Source organism: Mesocricetus auratus, unplaced genomic scaffold (genome assembly GCF_017639785.1).
Source record: "Mesocricetus auratus isolate SY011 unplaced genomic scaffold, BCM_Maur_2.0 Super-Scaffold_100024, whole genome shotgun sequence".
In the NCBI taxonomy this organism is placed as follows: Eukaryota; Metazoa; Chordata; class Mammalia; order Rodentia; family Cricetidae; genus Mesocricetus; species Mesocricetus auratus.
Genome location: NW_024429205.1, coordinates 885,169 through 906,628, shown reverse-complemented (window position 1 = coordinate 906,628; position 21,460 = coordinate 885,169). Strand labels below are relative to the sequence as shown.

The window sequence follows — 21,460 nt, the reverse complement described above, 5'->3', positions numbered from 1 at the left end:
GGCGGGGCTGGTGGGCGGGGCTGGTGGGCGGGGCCTGGCCCCGGGGTCCGGAGTTTCCTCCGGGCTGGGCTGTGGTCACACGCCTGGGCACAGGGGGCGGAGTGAACGCGGGACGACGCGCCGAGAAGGTCACGGTGGCACGGTGTTGTGCTGGGCGGATTAGGACGTGCCAGGGCGGCCAATGAGCTCTGGGATGGTGGCTTGGGGACCCTCCCTGGGCGGCGCTCCTCTGCTCTGAGGTGCCGCCCTTCCGGGCACCGTACCCCCGTGGGACCACCGGACCTAGGCCACGCCACCGCACAGGCCGTGGGTTTTCCCGCTTAAGAAGAGGGGTGGTTTAGAGGGCTCCAGAGGGATGAGGCGGGTGGACGCACCTGAGCTATGTTCTGAGCAAGGCGATAGGACTGGTGATTGCACGGGCCGAAGCTGGGCGTGCACCGACTCCCTCACCTGGGTCAGGTGTGCGCCCGTTGGGCGGGTCCTGTCGGGGAGGCGAGGCCGGCCAAGGAGAACGCCTTCCTCTTCCAGGGCTGGTGAGAGGAGCTCGGGCACCGAGCGGAGCGGCGGGCATCAGTGAGTACGGGTCTGAGCGGCTGGGGCAAGTCGGTATTGTGGCCACTCTTCATCTTGCAAAGGGCATTGTGGAAGAGAATGAAACAGTCGAGTCCCTGGGTCTGTCTGTGCGCTCCCACCAAGTCCATACTCCACACAGATCTTTTGGCAATTCCTCGGAACTCAAAAGATTAGTTTCTACACTGCTGGTCATGAAGGTTTTTGGTTGACTGCTAATAACAGTCGTTTCAGTTCCTTATAGGTAAACTGGATTTCCAGTTTTGAAGATGGGTTTTCATCTTATTATTTTTCTAATGTCTGATGTTTTACTCTCTTCTGGTTTCGAGTTGTTTTTGAGAAATGGCATCCTGTGTGTTTGTCTCAGATGGGGGAACTGCACCTTTGATACAGAGCCGAGATTTGTGTAGGGCTTTTGTGGGAACGGGGTCTCTGGAAAGGGATATCCTCCTGGGCGGGGACGCTCACATGAGTTTGGGGCTTCCAGAGGAAGAGGTGTCAGTTCTGCAACACCACGCTAAGAGGGGTGGCGGTGGAGAGTGCTCTCGGTGCTGTGCCTCTGGATAAAGTGCCTGTGCGTTCCTTTTTAGAGCTTTGAATTGGCTGGTAACAATAGGAAGCAGTTTTCTCTACTGTCAAAATGTGCCATCTTCACAGCATTTCAATAAATGTTACCACTGCCCTGCTGAGGCAGAGCGGGGAACAAAGACTTGAGAAACCTCACCCGTAGGAATGCCCTGCCCTGCTCTGTGTTTACCAGGTGAACAGGTTCTATATTCCTGCTGGCCCAGGTACTTCCTGCAGATATGAGGAAATGTTTGGATTCATAATGAGTTGGTAAACCTGCGCACAAAGTTTAGAGAATAACAGGGCTGGGTTTAAGGTGCTGTTTTATTCTACACTGCGGCCTGTTATTGAAATACCATAGCAGCATCTGGTTGTTCGCAAATTGCTATGCTGGGGGGTTAAAATAGAGTAAGTGATAACTTCCATCCTGTTTACGGCATCTTAATTAAGGAGAATTGGCTATCGGCTCACTATGTTCAGTTTCTGTGAAATGAGTAAATACTATTCCACTGTTTTAATTTTATAAAAAGTTTTTTAAAAAACTCTGGTACATTTATTATTTTTTATTTTTATTCTCAGAAGATTTCTCCCTATTAAAAACATAAATATTTGGTGTTTCAAAATAAAAGGTTGATAATAGTCAAAGGTCAAATGTGTGCATTGTAACTTACTAAGAGTCGCATGTCCTTTGTCTATTGACTCATCCGAAAATGATGTTGTGAAAGGACAGGATTCTTTACGGTTTGAGGTCTAAACACATTAAGATCAAATTTTTCCTGTTTTGTAATGACAGACAAGCAGGCATCCATGATCCTGCCCTAAGCCATCGTGGGAATTTCTCGGGGAAGTGGTACAAGGCAAAGATTTTTTTTCCTGCCCTTGCTCCCAGTTTTTTGTCTCCATCAACAGCCAGGTGTCAGAGCGGGCAGGGAAAGCAGTGGAGCTCACATGGATAATTGGTTGTAAAATTTGTTTAAGGAGGTTAATGGTCTGACCAAGAACATAGATTCTGACTTACTGATTTGACAAACTTGGACTCCTTAAGACAAAGTGAGTAGTTGAAACTCAAGCTCCAGAAGGACTACTCTGATCTAGAAAGAAAGGTGGAGGATGTCAACATCAGTGCTTAAAGATGTGCTTCCCGGGGAAGGCAGCATTTCAGAGCCTCTTGAGAGGCTCGCTCTTTTTTTTTTTTAACTATGATTTTATCAGCTGCTCTAAATATTTGGTTTATAATGGGATTTTTATCAACTTAGCAAATTAACCTTATAAGTTAAAATTTTAAGACCTGGATTAATACAGAGTGAAAATGTAGAAGGCCATTTCTAGAAGTACATTTCCTACATATATTGTGTTTGTATTTCTGTTGATGTTTGTTTTTATTTGTCCGTTGAGAGTTGGTTGTTGATGACATTAATTTATGATCTAATACTCTAATAGAAAAAGAGGGAGGGGCCCTTTGATCTCTGGGCTTTCATCTTGACCCTGCTTCTAGTTTAGAAGTAGTGATCAGCTTTCTTACTCCAGTGGAAGTTTGTTCAAAATGAGATGCAAATGACACTCTTTGACCCCCTAGCCTGAGTTATTAACAAATTGTCAATATGTAAAATGGTTTCCAGATCTTAGTTCACAGAAGCTATGAGATTTACAAAGCAAAATTTTCTTCACAACTTTTATACTCTTCTTAATATATTAATAGTATAACATTATTTTAAAATTTAGAAATATTCAAATATTTTAGTCGCTTCTGAAAAAAATTTACTTTCTTGGCTTGAGATTTCTTCAGAAAAGAAAGCCTTATAGTTTGCTTGACTTTGGAGTTCAGTGTTTCAAGATTTTTATGAGTATTCAGATCCTGATTGTGAGGTGAAGTTGAGGAGCTATCGTGGTCATTCAGCAGAACCATTGAATAGGATACCCATATCCCTGCTCTGTTGTCATTATAGCAAAACAGAGGAAAAGGGAGTGCAAGGATTCAGGCATTATGAGAAAAGCCAACTGCATCAAATTTTATATCTATTAAAGACAATTATGAAGTATATCTTTTGTTAATCCTCAAGTTCAACCTTTTATTACACTAAGGTGATTTAATTATGAGGAGAAGATACTTAATGAGGAGAGAAGCCCAGCCACCTTTCACCTAGAAACCCAAGATCCCATGCTTTTGTAATTGGTGAGAGTTTGAGTATTTAGTGTTAGCCATCTGCAAGATCTCATAGATGAGATAGTGAATAAATGAGGACTGGAAGTCATTCTCCTTGGTAACATTTGACTTTAAATGCTTAACTGTGTGAGAGAATGAAACTGAAATACATTCTAAAACTAGATTTTTTTCCTCACTGTCATATGTTTTTTTAATCTTTCAGTGAATAACCCTATACCTTCTAATCTGAAGTCAGAAGCTAAGAAGGCTGCCAAAATATTAAGAGAATTTACAGAAATAACTTCCAGAAATGGGCCCGATAAGATCATTCCCGGTAGGTAAATTTCTAAATATGTTTGTTTTCTACATTGCTTTGTACATTCCTTAGCATTTCTCCATTTCTCCATAGATGTCCAATGGAAACAAGCAAACATTTAGACTGCCCTCGTCTGAGACTTCAGAGGGACAGCACTTTACAGGCAGTCTTCTAGTGGGTAGGCAAAGACCAGAGCCAATCAACAGGAAACCCTCCCTCACTTTGCTTCCCTCCACTTAGAGGAACCAGCCTACACCGTTGAGTCTTCTTAAACTCTGTTTTTTGTTGTTGTTGTTTTTATCAGTTTTGGGGGAATTTGCAAACAGATTTTCAAAATTCACTAGCTAGCCTCTCAGATAAATTTTCGTGATGTAAGCTTTTTAAAGCACTTCATGATGTTTCTTGCAAATAGGGAAATTGTACTTACAAATAATATTTTTTTATGTAAGCAGAAGGCACCAAAGAGAATTTGGTCCATAATTCTGAAGAATTCCCATAACTGGCTTCCTGTTCTTCTAAATGGCACTGTTATTTTATGTCCAAAACTTTCATCAATAGCATTAACTCCTGAAATGATACATACCAAGTGCTAATGCCATGGTTTTAATTCCTATGTTTACACATATGCTAATGTAACTCATCAAACTCAAATCTTCCCTTGCAACTAAACAGAGTGAATAGTGGTGATATTGTACCTTTAGAGAATAACTCTCATTTTATGTAATAAACTCTGAAATGTGAATAAACTAGTATTGTAAATAGAATTAGAATTTGAATATAAAGTGGTAGTTTAAACAGGTCATGAGTTTAGAAAGAAAACCTTTTGAAATGGTGAATCACTTAATTTTGTTGTCAAATACAAAATTTCATATTAATAATGAGTTCAGCTCTATATCTTTAAAATCTAAATTCTGTCACAAGCTCTATTTTAGTCATTGCTATTTTGTTTGTTTGCAGCCCATGTGATTGCAAAAGCAAAAGGACTTGCAGTTTTGTCTGTGATTAAAGCTGGATTTCTGGTGACAGCCAGGGGAGGCAGTGGGATTGTCCTGGCACGTCTTCCAGATGGAAGTAAGTTGGTACTTGTAGAGACCTTAAGTCTTCTGTGTTCTGCATCTGTTGTGGATGCTCTCACAGGAAGTATGACCTGCGAATCTGCCGTGTGCTTCTTCTCGAAACGTATAATGTGTTTCAGGAAGTAAACAGGAAAGCTAGCATTAGATTATTACTAGATGGGACTCAAGAATATCTGACTATATTGTATTACAGTTTATAGACCTTCTGTGGAACACTTTCTTGAGCATACTACACACATTTCTCTTGTTGAATGTGAGTTCTCACTCCTTAATTTTGTGGGAAAGCCAGTTTCTTCTGTTTATGAAAGTAAGCTGTAAACTTTGTTTCTCTGGAAGATAGTGACATTTGAAGACCTACCCCTTCTTCCAGCAGAATCATGTTGGAAGCATTATAACATTTCTTCCTAGACTAAACGCTGTTGTTTAATTTTTCAGAGACAAATTCAAAATGCATCTGCTAAGAATCCTAAGAGCCAATGCTTATAGTAGTATTTAAAACTTAATCACATGTCAGAACCAGCTAAGTTCCTTTTCAGTTTGGCCTGTGTTGTTTCTCATATAAGAGAACACATTGTTGTGTCAGTAACTTTTAACAGAGATCATTTATACTTTCAGATAATAAGCACAGGTATCGATAAACATGTCCTTTATCCCTGAGTTGGACTCATTGTTTCTCCAGAGACAGTAGCGTTCTCTTCCCACAGTTGTAGCTTAACTTTTCATAGTTCAGGGTTGCCTTTGGTATTGGGGTACATTAGAACTCCAGTGCTGTATCTACCAGTCACTTTTCCTTCTCTAGCCCTTGTATAAAAAGTCTTAACATGTAATCACTTCAATTAATCTCTTAAAACTGTCACATTTTAAAATAATAAAATTCCTAAATCTTTAAAAATTGGAAAATATGAAACTCCTTTTTTTATTTTTTTTAATATTGCCCAAATGCTCTCAGCAATGACACCAAACACAGATTTGGCACCTTCCGAGAGGATCCCTGTTAGAGAAGAACTAAGTGGTCTCCACAGGAAGGCTCTGCAGATTTGTCTGCTATCCACTGACAGGACAACTTGTTGCTGGAAAGTGAGGTTCTGACTCTAACAACCTCTCAACCACACTCCACTTTTCTATTGTTTTTCAAAGCTACATTTTTCCCCATCTTACAGAACAGCAACTATACACCTGCTGAAACTAACTGAAAGACTGCCCAAATAAGGCAAGGCAAGTTCCTGATCACAGAGAACAAGCCTATGAGGTTTCTTAGCATAGGAGTGGAAAGCAGCTTTGGAAGATTCAGGCAATGAATCCTGTAATCAAAACTCTTCCAAGACTAGCAGGTTAATTCTAGATGTATCAGTAATACTTGTCTAGGATGTGTTCCCTAGCAAAGGAAGGTCAGCATAAAAGGAGTGTCATTGATAGATAAACACTCTCAATACCAAGCTAAAAATAGTTTTTCTAGATTTGTTTCTATACAGAAAAGGTAAGTACAATCCAAAATTCCAAACAGAATTAATTGTGTGTAGTTTACAGTTATAAAGGACACCTCTTTTGCACAGGGAAGCCAAAACAATTTGCCACAGTATCTGTTGTTCTTTTGTTTAAGATTAAAAGGCGTGAGATGGAACACGAGATACGAGAGATACATTAACCATAGAGTTTATTATTGCTGGAGAGGGAAAGCGAGAAGGGGAGAGAGACACATGAGAGAGATGAAGAGGGTAAGAAGAAAAGAGAGTAAGAGAGCATAGGTGGGCAGGGTTCTGTTTTTAAAGGGGTTCTTTACACCTGGGTACAGACTAGTAGTCATGGAACCCTGAGCTGACCAGAGTGCCTCCCGAGTGCATTCTGCCAGGTAACAGGGGCAGGCCAGCATAATGCCTAAACCTTTCAGTAGCAATTTAGAATTATGTTACCCATCTCTGGTAGTGATTGAAACAAACTTGAATTTTGACCTCTTATGTCTATGATACAATTATGACCCAAACTTAGGCAGTTAAGTTGTAAAACTATTGATAGTTGAAATTATCAATATTGTGTATATTAAGTGTATAAAAGTTTTATATGAGCTGTTAGAGCATGAGATACATAAATTTGTGAGTATGACACTCTTGGTTAATACTTAATGCCTTTAAAAAATGTTTTAAAAGGTTTTTTTTTTTTTTTTTTTTTTTTTACGAGACAGGGTTTCTCTGTATTGTTTTGGAGGCTGCCGGTCCAGCCTGGCCTCGAACTCACAGAGATCCGCCTGCCTCTGCCTCCCGAGTGCTGGGATTAAAGGCGTGCGCCACCACCGCCCGGCTTTAAAAGGTTTTAAAGTATAAGATGCATGAGTCTTCTGAAAAAATATTATTTTTCTTCATATGGCAGACATTTTCTGTGGTCCAATGTTTTTGTCTGTTTTTATCAGAATGGTCTGCACCTTCAGCCATTGGGATAGCTGGACTTGGTGGAGGATTTGAAATAGGAATAGAGGTAAGAGGACTGTCTATGCCATTGCCACAATCCCCAAAGGCACCCCAAACTCAGCATGCTATAACTATGGCTTCTTACACTTGTGGAAATTGTTTCGCTCTCCCTCTGCTCTCGTCTTCTCTTTCCCTCCCATTGTGTGAACTTGTCTGTCTTTGGCCTTCTACGTAAACTGTTGTATATACTCAAGACAACATAAACACAAAGCATTTCAGTTCTGCTCCTCAAGGTTTCATCTGCATTGTATACAGTAGAATCCTCTTTGGAATCTTGAAAGTGGTAATCCCAGCAGCTATGTCCTCCAGTGCCTTCTCCTGATAGTTTCCTTTCTACTGATAAGCTACTTAGACTTCCAGTCCTGCTGTCCCCGCCCTCTTCTTTTAGCTCCACCCCCTGATTCCCACACTCTCCTTCTCCTGTTCCCACAACTCCCAATGCTCTTTCTACAGCCTCTTAACCTCTCTGTAGTCCCTATGCCCTCTTATCACTACAACTCCATGTGGGCCTGCTTTGACCATTTGTTCTGAGCACATTAAAAGATTAAGTAATAACAAGTAGCTTAAATTTCAAAAATTTCAAGACCCAAAAGGAGAGGTCCTAGATCACTCTTTGGAAATTGAGGATTTTTTTCTATTTTAATGGCCTTGAAATGTAATGAAACATAAAGATATTAAACAAACTTCTTATTAAATGCTGCACTTTATTCTTTCAAAAGCAACATGGGTTAATGGTTGAATTACACTACAGGCGAGGGTGGCATTGGCTCAAATTCTAGCTAGAGCACCATCTTGCTGTGTGATGTTGGAGGTCACTTTTTCTTTCTGGATCCTACTTTCTTCGACTACAACACAAAGATGAAAATGGCCTTCCCTGAGCTAATATTGATGATCAAATAGACTGATGTATGCATAAAAACCTCTTGGACCAATATAAGCTGTAATTCTTTCTTTAAAAAAATTTGCTGTTTACGAAGTTTGGATCACAAAGTGTATACTTGCTGTGGTATAAAATTAGTTCTAGAATTTATTTCATCAACATACAGGAAAGATAATTCTTTAAATGTGGTTTTGAATTATTATCTAGTTACTTATTCCATCTTAAGTTACTGTCTTTTGTATTTTTAATACTTCTTTTAAAATAGTTCTAAATATAGACACTCAATAATTATTAAAAGTTCCCCAGAAATTCCATGCTGATTCCTGTTGCCGTGAGTGGGAAAGCCTTGGGATTAGCTTTGTTAAGAGGAGAATTGAAGTTCAGGGTAACGGGCATGACCAATTGAACTGGGGTGCAGATTCCATACCAATCGACTAGCAGCTTACATACAAGATTCCCCTTGTACTTAAGTACAGGGATAAGTACTGTATCCTCATATGTGAGTTTGGGAGATGCTGCATAAAGGATTTGCTGTTTGCTTCTCCATTGCTTCTCCAGAATTCTTATACAGTATACTCACATCTTGTGACTTGGCTTCAAGCTTCTGAGTGAGGACTGGAAGATGTTGTAAGATAATTCCTATATCTGATTTGTGTGGTGAGAATAGCCATGCCTCCAAATTAGGTATGAGGGATATATGAACCCCTGTGATAACAAGATTGGCAGAAAAGTTACACAGCCTCTAGACAGAGCCAGGGAATGGAGGTGGGGGTGGGGGTGGGGGTGAGGGAGAATGGAGAGAAAAAGACAACCTGGCTTCTGTGAAATATGAATATGGAGTGTTGTGTGTCAACTCTTCCTGGGAAGATACAATACACATCTACTCGCTCCAGATAGGGAATCCACAGCAGGCCTAAATACAGATAGCACCAAAGTCCAACTTGATGAACCAGTGAGTTTTATTGGGGTTACTTACAGTAATATGGGTGAGGGGTTATTACAGGAGCGGAAATGACTCAAAGACAGCTGCATCACCAAAGTCCACCCCAACATGGATGCCAGCTCACAAAGCTTCAAACCTGGAGCACACTGCAACCTGTAGGCAGCTCACCTGAAGGCGGGGTTTAAATGAGTTCACCAGACCCAGGATAAAGGATAAATAGGTGTTTATTAGGGAGGGACTTACACAAGTAAGAGTAAGTAACTGCAGCAGTCTTCCTGCTCAAGAAGATGCAGTCTCTGCTCGTCTGATGCTCTCCACAACCCAAGAGAGCACGAGCCAGCCCCTACTCTACCTTCTAATGGGTCACAGCTGCACCTGAAACCACGCCCAAAAGGTGTGGCCACCACTACAAGTTCACTGGCAAGGCAAGATGCCACTACACTCAACAGCTTGGAGGATGCCTTTTCCAGGTGCCTCAGTTGGTCTCAACCTCTTCAAGACAGCTCTTCTGGTATTAGCTTTCGCTAGGCAGCTGATTTCAGAGTCTTTGCAGTGTTAGACCACTACCCAATTTTTGAGCCAAGTTTGAAGTAGGCTTTATTAAATACTGGCCAGGAAATGAGACACTGGCCAGGTCTACACCTTCTTCCATTTGAGGTGGACTTTAAGCTTTTATTGCTTACTCTGTCAGGGAGGAGCTAGTAAATCAGTCAGTTTCGGGGACTTCCTAAAGCTGTTTTGAGTTGTTTACCCTCCTGCTTAAGGAGCTTCCTGCAGGAAGGAATGTTTCAATGTTACACAACAGGAGATGGGACTGGGGGCTTGCTGCCAACTCTGAAGTGTTACCCCTGAGCAGGACTTGCGATCATGGGAAGACCTCCGTAGCAACCAAGGGAAGTGACACAGATCCCAAGTGGTTTCTTGACTGTAGCTCAGAGAAAAGACAACCTAGAATAGGTCCCTCAAATTTTACTGTTGGGACTGTCATGGTTTTATCTCTTATTTTTAAGGATTTCTTTAGTTTAAAAACTTGCACCTTTTATATTAAATCTTTATACAGAACATTAAAACTTTTATCAGATTCTCCAGTGCTGTCTTATACAGTCTCAGTGTTGCTCCACTGCCCAGCTTTCCTCAAGAAAACTTTTCTGCTTTTCATTTCCAGCTATAGAAATATGTGCCCTTAGCTACTGACCCGTTCCCTAGTGGCATCACAAAAAGAACACAGGATCATCTTACTCTTATGTCCAAATACAGAGCAGATGGACAATTAGAAGAAGGTTGGCTTTTTTACTACATGGCCTCTCAGAGCTCCTTTACCTTACTTAAATGCCCCAAGCTATTCTAAGTGTAGGGTAAAAAGTCTGCACTTCTAGGTTTGAAAAGCCACCAAAACTCACCAATCCCTGACCTTGAAAATCTAGCAATCCCTGAGCTTGCCTCAAGATAAGGACTTGAAATCCTACCAACCTCACTCTGGAAATCTCCACCCTGGAAAACTCTTCCTCCTAGAACCCCTATATAAGCCTATCTCCTGCTCAGTTCCCTTATGTCTTTCCCAATAAATCTCTTGTGTGAGGTTTGTTGTACAGTGTGACTTTATGATATTTCTTGGCTCCAGACTACCAGGATGCCTTTTTCTCAGAACTGCAACACTTTTGTTGGGGAAGCCTTCCCCGTAGAGCTTTAGCACTAAGCAGTACAAAGCAACTAGTGTAGCATCTCTGGAAAGAAATTTACATTTTTTGAGTGTGAATATACCAAACAATGCAAGGTTGTTTTGTTATCTCCAGGTGACCATGATACACGTTATATAGTCATTGCAGGAAGTGCTTAAATTTATACAAAGAATGTTATCAAGTGTGATAGAACAGGCCTAGATTCCTAGCATTCGGAAGATCAAGGCAGGAATACTGTATCTACATTCAAGGCCCCCATTGGATGCAGAGTGAGACAGGGTAGTAAGCAAATAAACAATAAAGAAATGCTAAATCACCCTGTCTTTTAACACTGTAACCCTCATACGTTGTCTATATGTCAAATAAGAAGAGTAGTTGCTATAAGTGATGGCTTAGAGAAACCACCAACTCTACCACTCCATAGGCAGAAAGAGTTATTGGGGATCAAACTGTCAAGATCATACCTGGGATAGGATAGGGGTTCAGAGAGATGAGGAAAATGATAGAAAGGCAAACATTTTATATGGCAGTCAGCAGGCTGATGCAGACTGTCTGGATTGGCTAGGTACCCTTGCCCAATGTAGTTGACATCTGTGGGGAAGGTTAAGGGAAGTTCCTGGAGGGTTAAAGGTGAGCCTTAGATCTGCTTTTCTGGTAAACAGAAACCCCACCTTTAGGCTTTCATCGTTCTGTTTACCTGGCCAAAGTCCTTCTGTTACCTCTATTTGGGGGTGGGGGTGGGAGATTTTGCACCTAACAGTTGGCAAGAGCTGGTAAGACTTCTGCATATATCAGGAACCTGTCTATATCATGGATGTTTTTGATGACAAGGTTTTTCTGTACTTCAAATGAAACACTGATTAGGAAACATGTAGAACTATACAAGCTAAGGCATCTTTTAGGATCTTCTTGGCCTTTGTGTTTCACTGTTATGTGGCCATGTAGGCCTTACAAATAATTTCTTTTCCTCAGACAGTGGACATGCCACCCTTACAAAGAAGAATATAGGCTTAAGCATCTATCAGCATCATTTCCTCAAGGTCACAGCATTTGAGAATGAGCGGGGTTCATACCCAAATAGTTTTCATTATGAGCCCAGTTTCTTAGCAACTGTCATTATATCTTCAATTTTACAGATACAGATGATGTGTGTATCTGATCCTCATGACAGTTGGGTGAGGTAGGTTCTGTGCTAAGATTTCAGGGTAACAAATCAGTATGCCTCCTAATATATCACAGCTTAAGGGGGAGGGGAAGAGGGGGTCAGCACTGTGGTCTCCAATGATGTCTCTCACATGATAGGTGACGCTCTTTTTCTTGCCTAACTTTGGGCTTCCTATGGCCATTGTGAATTTAGAAAAACAAACTCTATGTTGTATTGACCTAACCAGTCACTTGAATCTTACTCTAGTTTTTATTCTTATTAAGAGAAAAAAGTAAGTCACTACCTTAGGCATTACTAATGGAAGCCAACTAACACCACTCAAATACCCAATATGCAGTGGCAGAGTGGTAAGTGTACAGCCACTCTTGAAGTTAGGGTAGAAGTCATCTCAGGATAAAGCCTGACATGAAGTCCCAGCTCTGTATTCTTTGAGACTAGATTTTGTAGAAGTTTATTTTTAGATCAAAGCACGTTTTGTCTTCACCTTTTTAAATTTTTTGGTTATCAGTGTAGTAATTTGCAAATAGTGCAGCTGATAATGTACCAGCTGCCATTTCTTGTTGTCACGAGACATAAAAGGGACTATTGAGGGCTGAATGGCACACAGGTATTTGCCATAATTACCTGTACAAGGCTGGCCTCTGGCCTTATCTATTCAAGGTAATGGTACCCCTTCCATATCTGACTTCCGTCTACATTGAAAGCTTACATTATACATGGTGTAGCTGAGTTTCAATCAACGCTTATTTTATGCAATATTTAGGTGTGGCTCTTTTATTGGTGGGGGAGCTGTTTATTTGTTGAGACAGTAGATTTGCTAGCAGCCTGGAATTTAGTATGTAGATGGCCTTGAACAGAGTTAGACCTGCCTATGCTAGGATTAAAGATGAACACAACTACATCAGGCAATATGGCTGTTTATAAATGAGTGGGTTTCTATATTTCAGGTGTCAGATTTGGTGATAATTCTGAATTATGACAAAGCAGTAGAAGCGTTTGCAAAGGGTGGAAACCTGACACTTGGAGGGAATTTTACTGTAGCAGTTGGGCCCCTCGGCAGGTGAGTAAACACACACCAAACTGTGATGTTTGTCACAGCTTTTTTCATATTGAGAAGAAATTTGAATCAAAATGAGCAAACATGATTTCTACAATTGTGAGATGATTAAAGGTCTCTTAAACAAGAAATTTACAAAAATTAAGAAGAAAAAGAAAACAGTGAGTGGAATCATCTCTGATCCCAGAACACATAAGAAAAAATAAAGTTTTTCACAAGCACAGGCCATGCTTTCCATTAAATTGACATAAAATTTACTATAATTTTGACAGAGCCAAGTGTAGTCAAGTTTTTATTAACTAATAAAGGGAATCAGTGTTCTGGAATTTTAAAAAATAGGCTTTTCTCAAACTACATCATTAGAATGTGAAATGGTTGAATCTTACTGAGCAGTATTTATAACACTGTAATTTTATTTTCCTTCTCTGTTAATGAAAGACTATTCATGCCAGAGAATTGGAAATGATGACCACTAATGGAAGTCAGACAATAAGCCATCTGAAAATGTCCTACGTAGGAAGAATCCACACTCTCAGCACTCTTGGGACGTGTTTCTCAGGTTGAGAGGGCTAGCTCCCAAATTCCTCTCCAGTGCAATCCCCCTGGGCCATCAGCCCTTCTACAGCAGTCCCTTGTGATGTCTTCTCCCACAGCTGCCTCTCTTCAAGACACATTAACTCTCTAGCTTGGCCAAAGAAAACTATTGCCTAGGAAGACAGGCCTTATGGCCAAGTGATGAGCAGTCATCCTGGTTCTGCCATCTTTTGTAGGAACCTGGAAGGAAACGTATCCCTGAGGAGCTCTGCAGCTGTCTTCACTTACTGCAAGTCCCGGGGCCTCTTTGCTGGCATTTCCCTAGAAGGAAGCTGTTTGATTGAAAGGAAAGAAACTAATCGGAAGTAAGTTCATGCAGAGTGACTTTGATTGATTTTTTTAAAGTGTGTGATGAGAAGGTAATACTTGGAAATTTGTCATAGTTTAGGAGTTTGTGAGTATACTTATATAATCATTTAAATGTAGCAAGGTCTATATTTAAAACTTTTATGATGAAATTAGTATTGCTTGGGACTGGGGAGATGTCGCAGCAGTTCAGAACACTTGTTGCTCTACAGAGGTCCCAGGTTTGGTTTCCAGCACCCACATGGAGGTTCATAACCACCAACCATAATTCCAGTTCCAAGGGATAAAACCCCTTCTTCTTACCTTTGAGGGCACCAGGTCATCTTGTGATGCCCATAGATACACACAGGCAAAAGACATAAAGTAAAATAAGTTGAAAAGTAGTATATGTTTGTGAAAATAAGACTTAGAAAAAAATAAGCAAAACATGACATTTTTCTTACTAATGCTTTCTTTGCCAAATAAGATTACAACCATGACATGTATTAATTGTAGATTTTCTTCTTGACTTGGCATTATAATAAGCACATTCAACTAGGTGACAATACTACGTTAACGTGCATTGTAGTAAGCACAGCAAATAATCTTGTGGGTCACTTAGAAGTGCCTCACTGTGAAAGATTTCCTATCGCCACACTCTGGATTTGTCTTCCATACAAAACGGAGACTAACTTTGATTCCAAGGCTAATTTTATTTCTAAATATTTGTTGCTATCTCTGGATCTTTTTTCCTCATGTGGGTCTTAGAAATCAAACCAGCAGATACCAGAATCATGAGCCCAAGGGAGCCAATGTCTTAGTGACCCACAGGGCCACTAGTAGGACAGACATTCCACTGAAGGAGCGAATGGTCACACCAATTTTCCCAAGGGTATAATATCTTGCATTTATCTTCCATATAAACCAGAACTAGTCTGAATGAAGGAAATTAAGGTTTGCAAAAGTTTTCATCTCATAGAAGCAAGAGTGTTGTGTCTGCCCGTTTATGGTTTCATGAATTTGAGAATGCTTTTCAGAAACTCATAATTCTAGGCGTTTGGCAGTCTTCTCCCTAAAGCTCAGCTAAATCTTAAGTAAACTATAACAATAATCCCTTAAAGAACTGCAAGTCTTTCAAACTTGAAAGGCAAATTTTTAATTTTGATAAAAACATTTTAAAGAGATCACAAAGCCATGTATAGCAATTATTTTGGAGAAAAGCATAAATATAAAGCTTACAAAAATATGTACACTTTATTATTTATTTCTACATAAATGTGTATGTATTGGCATGCTTTTTATATGAAGAAAAGTACATATCAATATTTATGCTCATTGATTTAGAAAGTGAGGTTGGGATGAATCTAAGAATTAGACATGGGGTAAGTCTTGTGGTATCTGATGTATTCTGTTAAGAGTGATTGCACATATATGTGAATGTGCTGTACATACCTCCAAAGCACATCTTTGTATTTCACAGACATGTTCTTAATTTTGTGTTTATCAGATTTTACTGTCAGGACATTCGAGCTTATGACATTTTGTTTGGAGATGTTCCACAGCCTGCTCAAGCAGAAGATCTTTATGAAATCCTCAATTCCTTTACGGAGAAGTATGAAAGTGAAGGGCAGCGCATGAATTTGAGACGAGTAGCACGGGAGCAGAGGAAGGTGCTGTGGACAGGCTTCCTGGGTTTCTCAGCGAACACACGGCATTTCTGTCTTGGGACATACTGTCTGTGATATCGAGTTCCCAATGTTACACTGAGCTTCCTTTATGATTTATTTATATAAAGTCCTCAAAAATGTCCTAGAGCTTCGCCTTGCACATGTTTTAAGGATAGTTTGTCTTGTATAGCTATGTATCTCTTAAGATGAAATCTGGAAGTATTAGAGCGGGCGCTAGCTGTGTCTTTCTTCCTTTGGTCTCCCCTTGATGGCTGTTGTGCAGAGTGAGCTGAAATCAGAGTTTAAGTTGTCACTGTCCTTCTCTGCTGACTGCTCCCTATGACCGTGTCACTGGACTTGCAACCCCTGCAGACCACACACAGATGTCAGAGGAAGAGGGAAGAGTGGAAGTGTGAACTAGAACAGCGCATAGCAGAATCTCAAGTCCAGTCCACGCTATATCCATGAGATTCTGGGAGCCTACACAATAAATGCAGAGGGTGAAACCTGCCCTACAAACAAGTTAGAGGCAAAATCGTCCTATTCTCAAGTAAAAGCAGATGTTTAAAATGTCGTGTATTTATTCTTGTGCCTCCCAGGCTAAAGAATTACCTCCAAAACCATCATCAAGACCACAGCAATCCCTAGCACCTGTCCAACCAAATGCTGGCTCCCAGAGTAAGTGCTTCTACTGCAGTTTAAATGTAACAGTATTTAAGTAATCATCAAATATCAAGATAACAGGTAATATTACTATATTTCAATATCAAGTAAAAGAACTATGAGCATTTAAGAGAAAAATTAATGTTCAGCTTTTTCTAAGGCATAATATAGACTTCCATATGAGTTTCAACTGTTGTGATTTGTGACAACTTCTCTCATTCATAAAATATTTTCTTAAATTCACAATGAGATTTATATTCAAAATTTTTATCATGCAGGGCTTGAGAGATAGCTTGGCAGTTAATAATACCTGGTGCTCTTGCAAAGGAATCCATCTCCATTCCTAGCATCTACATGGCAGTTCAAAAATGTCTGTATCTCTAGTTCCATGGGATGTAGACACCCTCTTCAGGTCTTTGTGGACAATGTGCATGTGTAGTTCACATACACACAGGCAAAGCATTCTTAGAGAGAAAATAAAAATTTTTAAAAATCTTTAAAAATTCAATTTGTTCTGCTGTATATTCCTAGGAGTACAGGGTCTCCGTGAAGTGTTTTTAAACTAGGTGAAATTAAGTTTTATAAACACCCAGGTTTTTTGTCATCATGTTTTAATTTAAAAAGATTTTTAAGGCTTTCATATGCAAGTACTGTCTTTACATCATTTCCACCCCTTTCTCTCCCTCCTCTAATTCCTCATGTGTTTTCCTAACTCCTTTTCTAGTATATAGCATCTTCCTCTTTAATTTTTATTTTTGGTGTATATACATACATACATACGCATATATGTATTGTATGTATATGGTGTTTGCATCCCTCCCATCCTTCCCATTGTCTATGTCTAGAATCTTTCCATCCCGTCTTCCATGATGTTCCCTGTGCCTTGTTTGCAGGGGTTCCATTGTAGATATATCAACTAGGATTGAGTACCCAACAGTCAGTTGTTGTCTGCATTTTGACCAGTAGGGACTATCTCTGTAATGGTTTCCATCTGCTGCGAAAAGAAACCTTGATAAGTAACAAGAACTATACTTATCTATGGACATAAAGATAAGTGTTTAGAATCCAGTTAGAAATTGTACTGGTTTAGGAAAGTGGCAGTAGTAGTTCTTCTGTAAGGTCGGTCTCTGACCTCATTAACTATGGGGAGTTGACTCAGTTTCCAGTCCCAGGCATGAATTCCTTCCTATTTAGCAAGGCTTACGTCCAGTTTGATGGCTTTAGTTCCCACTAGCTATAAAGTGCCACTATTGCACCACAGGGAATGTCTTACCAGGGTGGTCATTGTTTTAGTCCATAGACTATAAATAGATAGGGCTTAATTTTCTCTCTTGATTATTCTTCTCCCTTGGCAGCTTGCATAGAACCTTCCAATATTCCTCAGGGAAGAAGTTACCAGGTCAATTTCAGCTTAGTTCCTCCAAGTCCTGTGTCCAGAGTGTGGTGTTTTCAGCAGTAGGGTCTTACCTGTAAGTTCTAGGAAACAAAAGGGCAAAATGGCCTGTAATGTAATGTTATTAGAGACTCTTGGACTCCCCTAACCAACAAATGGAAGAGAGGATTCCCATGCCTAGCATTGGGGTGTTATTGGGAAGTCTGTGGATGGCTCTTGGAGGGATCATTTTCACCCCAAGAAGCATAATTTCATTTAAATTATAAATACATATTTTTCTGTATGTATAAATAAAGTATTTATGGGTATATGTATGTAAACATAAAAGAATGTTTCCTTATGGCTTTTTCAAACATCCTTAGTGTTGTGTAACCCCCCCTCCTGTCCTCTTTCTCTATATTACCTTCTCTTCCCAACCCCATTTTCCCATGTAATCATGTCCTACTATTTCACTCTGTAGAGCTCTTTCTCCTGCATGCCAGGAAAAAGTCCCTTTTTACTTTCCTGGTTTAAGGACAGATCTCTCCAAATAAGGGGAACCATGTGGCATCTTTATGGGTATGGGTTATCTCATTCATTGTAATATTTTTTAGTTCCATCTGTTTACTTGCAGATTTCATGATTTCACTCTTTTCTGGACATATACAAAAGAGTAGTATAGCTGGGTCATATGGTAGGTCTACTTTTAGCTTTTGGGAAGTCTCCACACTGATTTCCATAGTGGCTGTATCAGTTTGCAATTCTACCAACAGTGAACAAGGGTTTCCCATTTCCAGCATTTGTTGTCAGTTGTTTTCTTGATCTTGGCCATTTTGTCTTAGGTAAGATGAAAAATAAAAATAGTTTTTATTTTGCATTTTTCTACTCATTAAAAATGTTGAGGCTGGGCAGTGATGGTCCACACCTTTAATCCCAACATTTGGGAGGCAGAGGCAGGCAGATCTCTGAGTTCCAGGTCAGCCTGGTCTACAAAGTGAGTTTCAGGACAACCAGGACTGTTACACAGAGAAACCCTGTCTCAGAATACAAAAAAAAAAAAAAAAAAAAAGAATGTTGCGTAGACACCAGGAAATAGCCAAATTGAGGATTGAAATCACCAAATTGAGGACTGAAATCAATAAAGTAGAAACAAAAAAAAACAGTACAAAGAATCAACGAAGCAAAGAGTTGGTTCTTCGAGAAAATCGACAAAATAGACAAACCTTTATCCAAACTAACAAAAAGGCAGAGAGAAAACATGCAAATTAACAAAATGCTCTCATTTTTTATGTTTTCCTTCAACTTACTTTAACTCTATTGTAACATGTTAAAAGACTCAGAGACAGATACTAAGGTTCAAGCTTCAAGCTGAAGATCAGAGAAGCAAAGCAACCAAGCCAGTAGGTCTTACCTCTACCAGCTGAAATGGCGGCCCTGTCTCCACAAATCCTGTCTCCTCCTCCTCCTTTTATTCCTTTCTCCCCCCCAGTCATATCACTCCAGTCTCCTCCTCCCTAGTGCTGGGATTAAAGGTGTGAGCTCTCTTACACTTCACTCTTGTGTAGGTCAGGGTGGTCTTGAACTCAGAGAAATCCATCTGCCTGTCTTCTGAGTCCTGGGATTAAAGGTGCATGCCACCACTGCTAATTTTAACTAGTGTGGCTAGTTGTTCACACTGATGTCCAGTGGCTTTATTAGATCATAAACAATACATCTCCATATGCTATCATTATTCTTTCACTTACAGCTTATATACCCCAGCAAACTCTTTCAGGCAATATACAAATTACAATGTAGTTACGTTCTGTTTTTTCAAGTGAATGATTATAATGCATGCAAGTAAAAAACAGCATGTTTTCCATATCCCTTACTTACGTAAGTAAACATTTTACGTATTACAGGTGAAAAGCAGATTATCCCAAGAACCCAACGTACATACATGCCCAAGCATCTTGTTATAGAGTAACAGAGTGTAAGCAAGCAAGATATTCTTTTACTGTCAGGCTGTGTTTTGCGGTTACAAAGAAATAACCAATCATTTTATTACTTATCTTGAAAGATAATCTTACAAGGAATCTTAAAGAAATCACAAATCTAAACTTTAATATATGAAAAAGAACCAGTCAACTTTACTTCAAATCTTTAGGGCACATACCCAGTCATCAATCCCTTTTTAATATCAGGAGATGGAGGGTAAAAAATGGGAATAAGGAATTAATCATTGCCTTTAATCACCAAGCAAACCTAGCAAGGAAAGTACATCACCGAGTAATAATTGGGCTACTTTGTTCTTGTTCCCTGACCTTAACGAGTTCCTCATTCAACGATGCGCCTTTCTAAAACTGTAGATTGTCTTCTTGGGTTTTTTACCTCAAAGCTATTTGACACAAGCATCTTAGTCTAACTTTTATTTGAAAGCTTTGTTTTCAGCCATGATACACCCTGAAACCTGTGAACACATCTCCCAACATTTAAGGTTAAAAGAATTTAAATCTTCCATTATTTTTATTTTAACAGGTAATGGAAATGAATATAAGCTGTATCCTGAACTTTCTAGCTATTATGTGAAAAATGGTAAGACTCTATTGCTTAAAAATGATTTATAACCACCCTACAGTCACAAAATTTCCAGTTAATTTGATAGGTTATGAAAATCTCTAGGAAAGTGTTCAAGACTCTTAATTGTAAATATTCTTTAGTGATAAATGGTATGCTTTTGTTCTCTGATAGGCTTTGAGAGACCAGTGGAGACTCTGCAGGAGCATGCATTGCCATTGGCAGCCCATGGTTTTCTAGTAAAAATATTTCTCAACTTGTTTTACTTAAATACTCCTTAGAAATTTTTCTTGAAAGAATTAAGCACTTAAAAATGTGAATTGAACACACATGAGGCCAAAGATTAAACATCCATTAATTTAGTGTCCTAAACTTTTGCCACTAAAGTCATCAGTTGTGTTACTGAATCTGTAAACTTGAGAAATTAGCCATTTTGTGTAAGTATAAGTAATATTGTCAAAAAAGCAGGTAATCAAAATTGTAAATAGTATCATGTAGATAAAAATATTTTAAATGTCTTTCCTGGTGAACCTGGGGGTTTAACTTTTCCTGGCTCAGCTGGGGCCTGCTGTTCTAGGTTTTCATGCTCCCTGCTCTGATCCCATGGCACTGGTTCTGTTGTAAATCAGTGTACATAAGCAAAGCATTCGTGGAGGTGAAAAGATGACTATAGTAGTCCGTTCTTCCTTCTATCGTGTGGATCCTGCGGATCTGTCTGGGTCTTTCATCTTTTGAAAGGAGAAAATTCTAAGTGTAATTATGTGAACAGTGTGGGTTCGGACACCTTTTAGCAAACTAAAAATTAAACCCTAACTGATCAGTTTCTATCTTCACAACCCATACTTCAACTTCTTTCCTAAAATATTTACAGTCCAATTGCATTTTCTTGTTTTAGGCAGTGTGAATCAGCCAGTAGAAGTGACAGCACTGTACTCTTTCGAAGGGCAACAACCAGGGGATTTGAATTTTCAAGCCGGAGACAAAATCACAGTTATATCAAAGACTGACTCACATTTTGATTGGTGGGAAGGAAAACTGCGAGGTCAAACTGGAATTTTTCCAGCCAACTATGTAACTATGAATTAAAGTTCATGCTATTTTGCTATTTGATAATCATTCAAAAATATCTCTACACAGACAGGATTCATTTATTTACACGAATCTATTTGAACACATCTTTGCTCTGAAAATGTTTTATCTAGCTGTAAAAGATTTTTCTCTGCATATAAATAAATGATTAAATTGACATGTTGCTAAGCTCTTTGTATTAATCATATCTATAGTGGTCATCAACAATTTTTATGGTCATGTTTCTTTTGTGCTCATCAGACCCCCACTTACCCTTGAGTAACCTGACTGCTCTCTGCCATGGTTTCAGTATAAACAAAGCACTGCTCACTTTCATGTGAGCATAGATCAACCTCTGAACATCTAGGTAGGGTAGAGGTTTGTTCTATTCATTTAA

The 21,460-nt window shown here is 39.5% G+C and overlaps 1 protein-coding gene across 1 annotated transcript; it reads left to right on the top strand.

The window, feature by feature from the left end:
- Positions 1–47: 47 nt before the first annotated feature.
- On the top strand, positions 48–21,241 carry Sh3yl1 (SH3 and SYLF domain containing 1). Its single transcript, XM_040730820.1, has 10 exons — positions 48–573; positions 3,504–3,614; positions 4,554–4,667; positions 7,077–7,141; positions 12,749–12,861; positions 13,629–13,757; positions 15,245–15,407; positions 16,004–16,082; positions 19,957–20,013; positions 20,891–21,241. Coding segments are annotated over exons 1-10 (1,023 nt in total). The 5' UTR covers positions 48–572; the 3' UTR covers positions 21,082–21,241.
- The last annotated feature ends 219 nt before the right edge of the window (positions 21,242–21,460 follow it).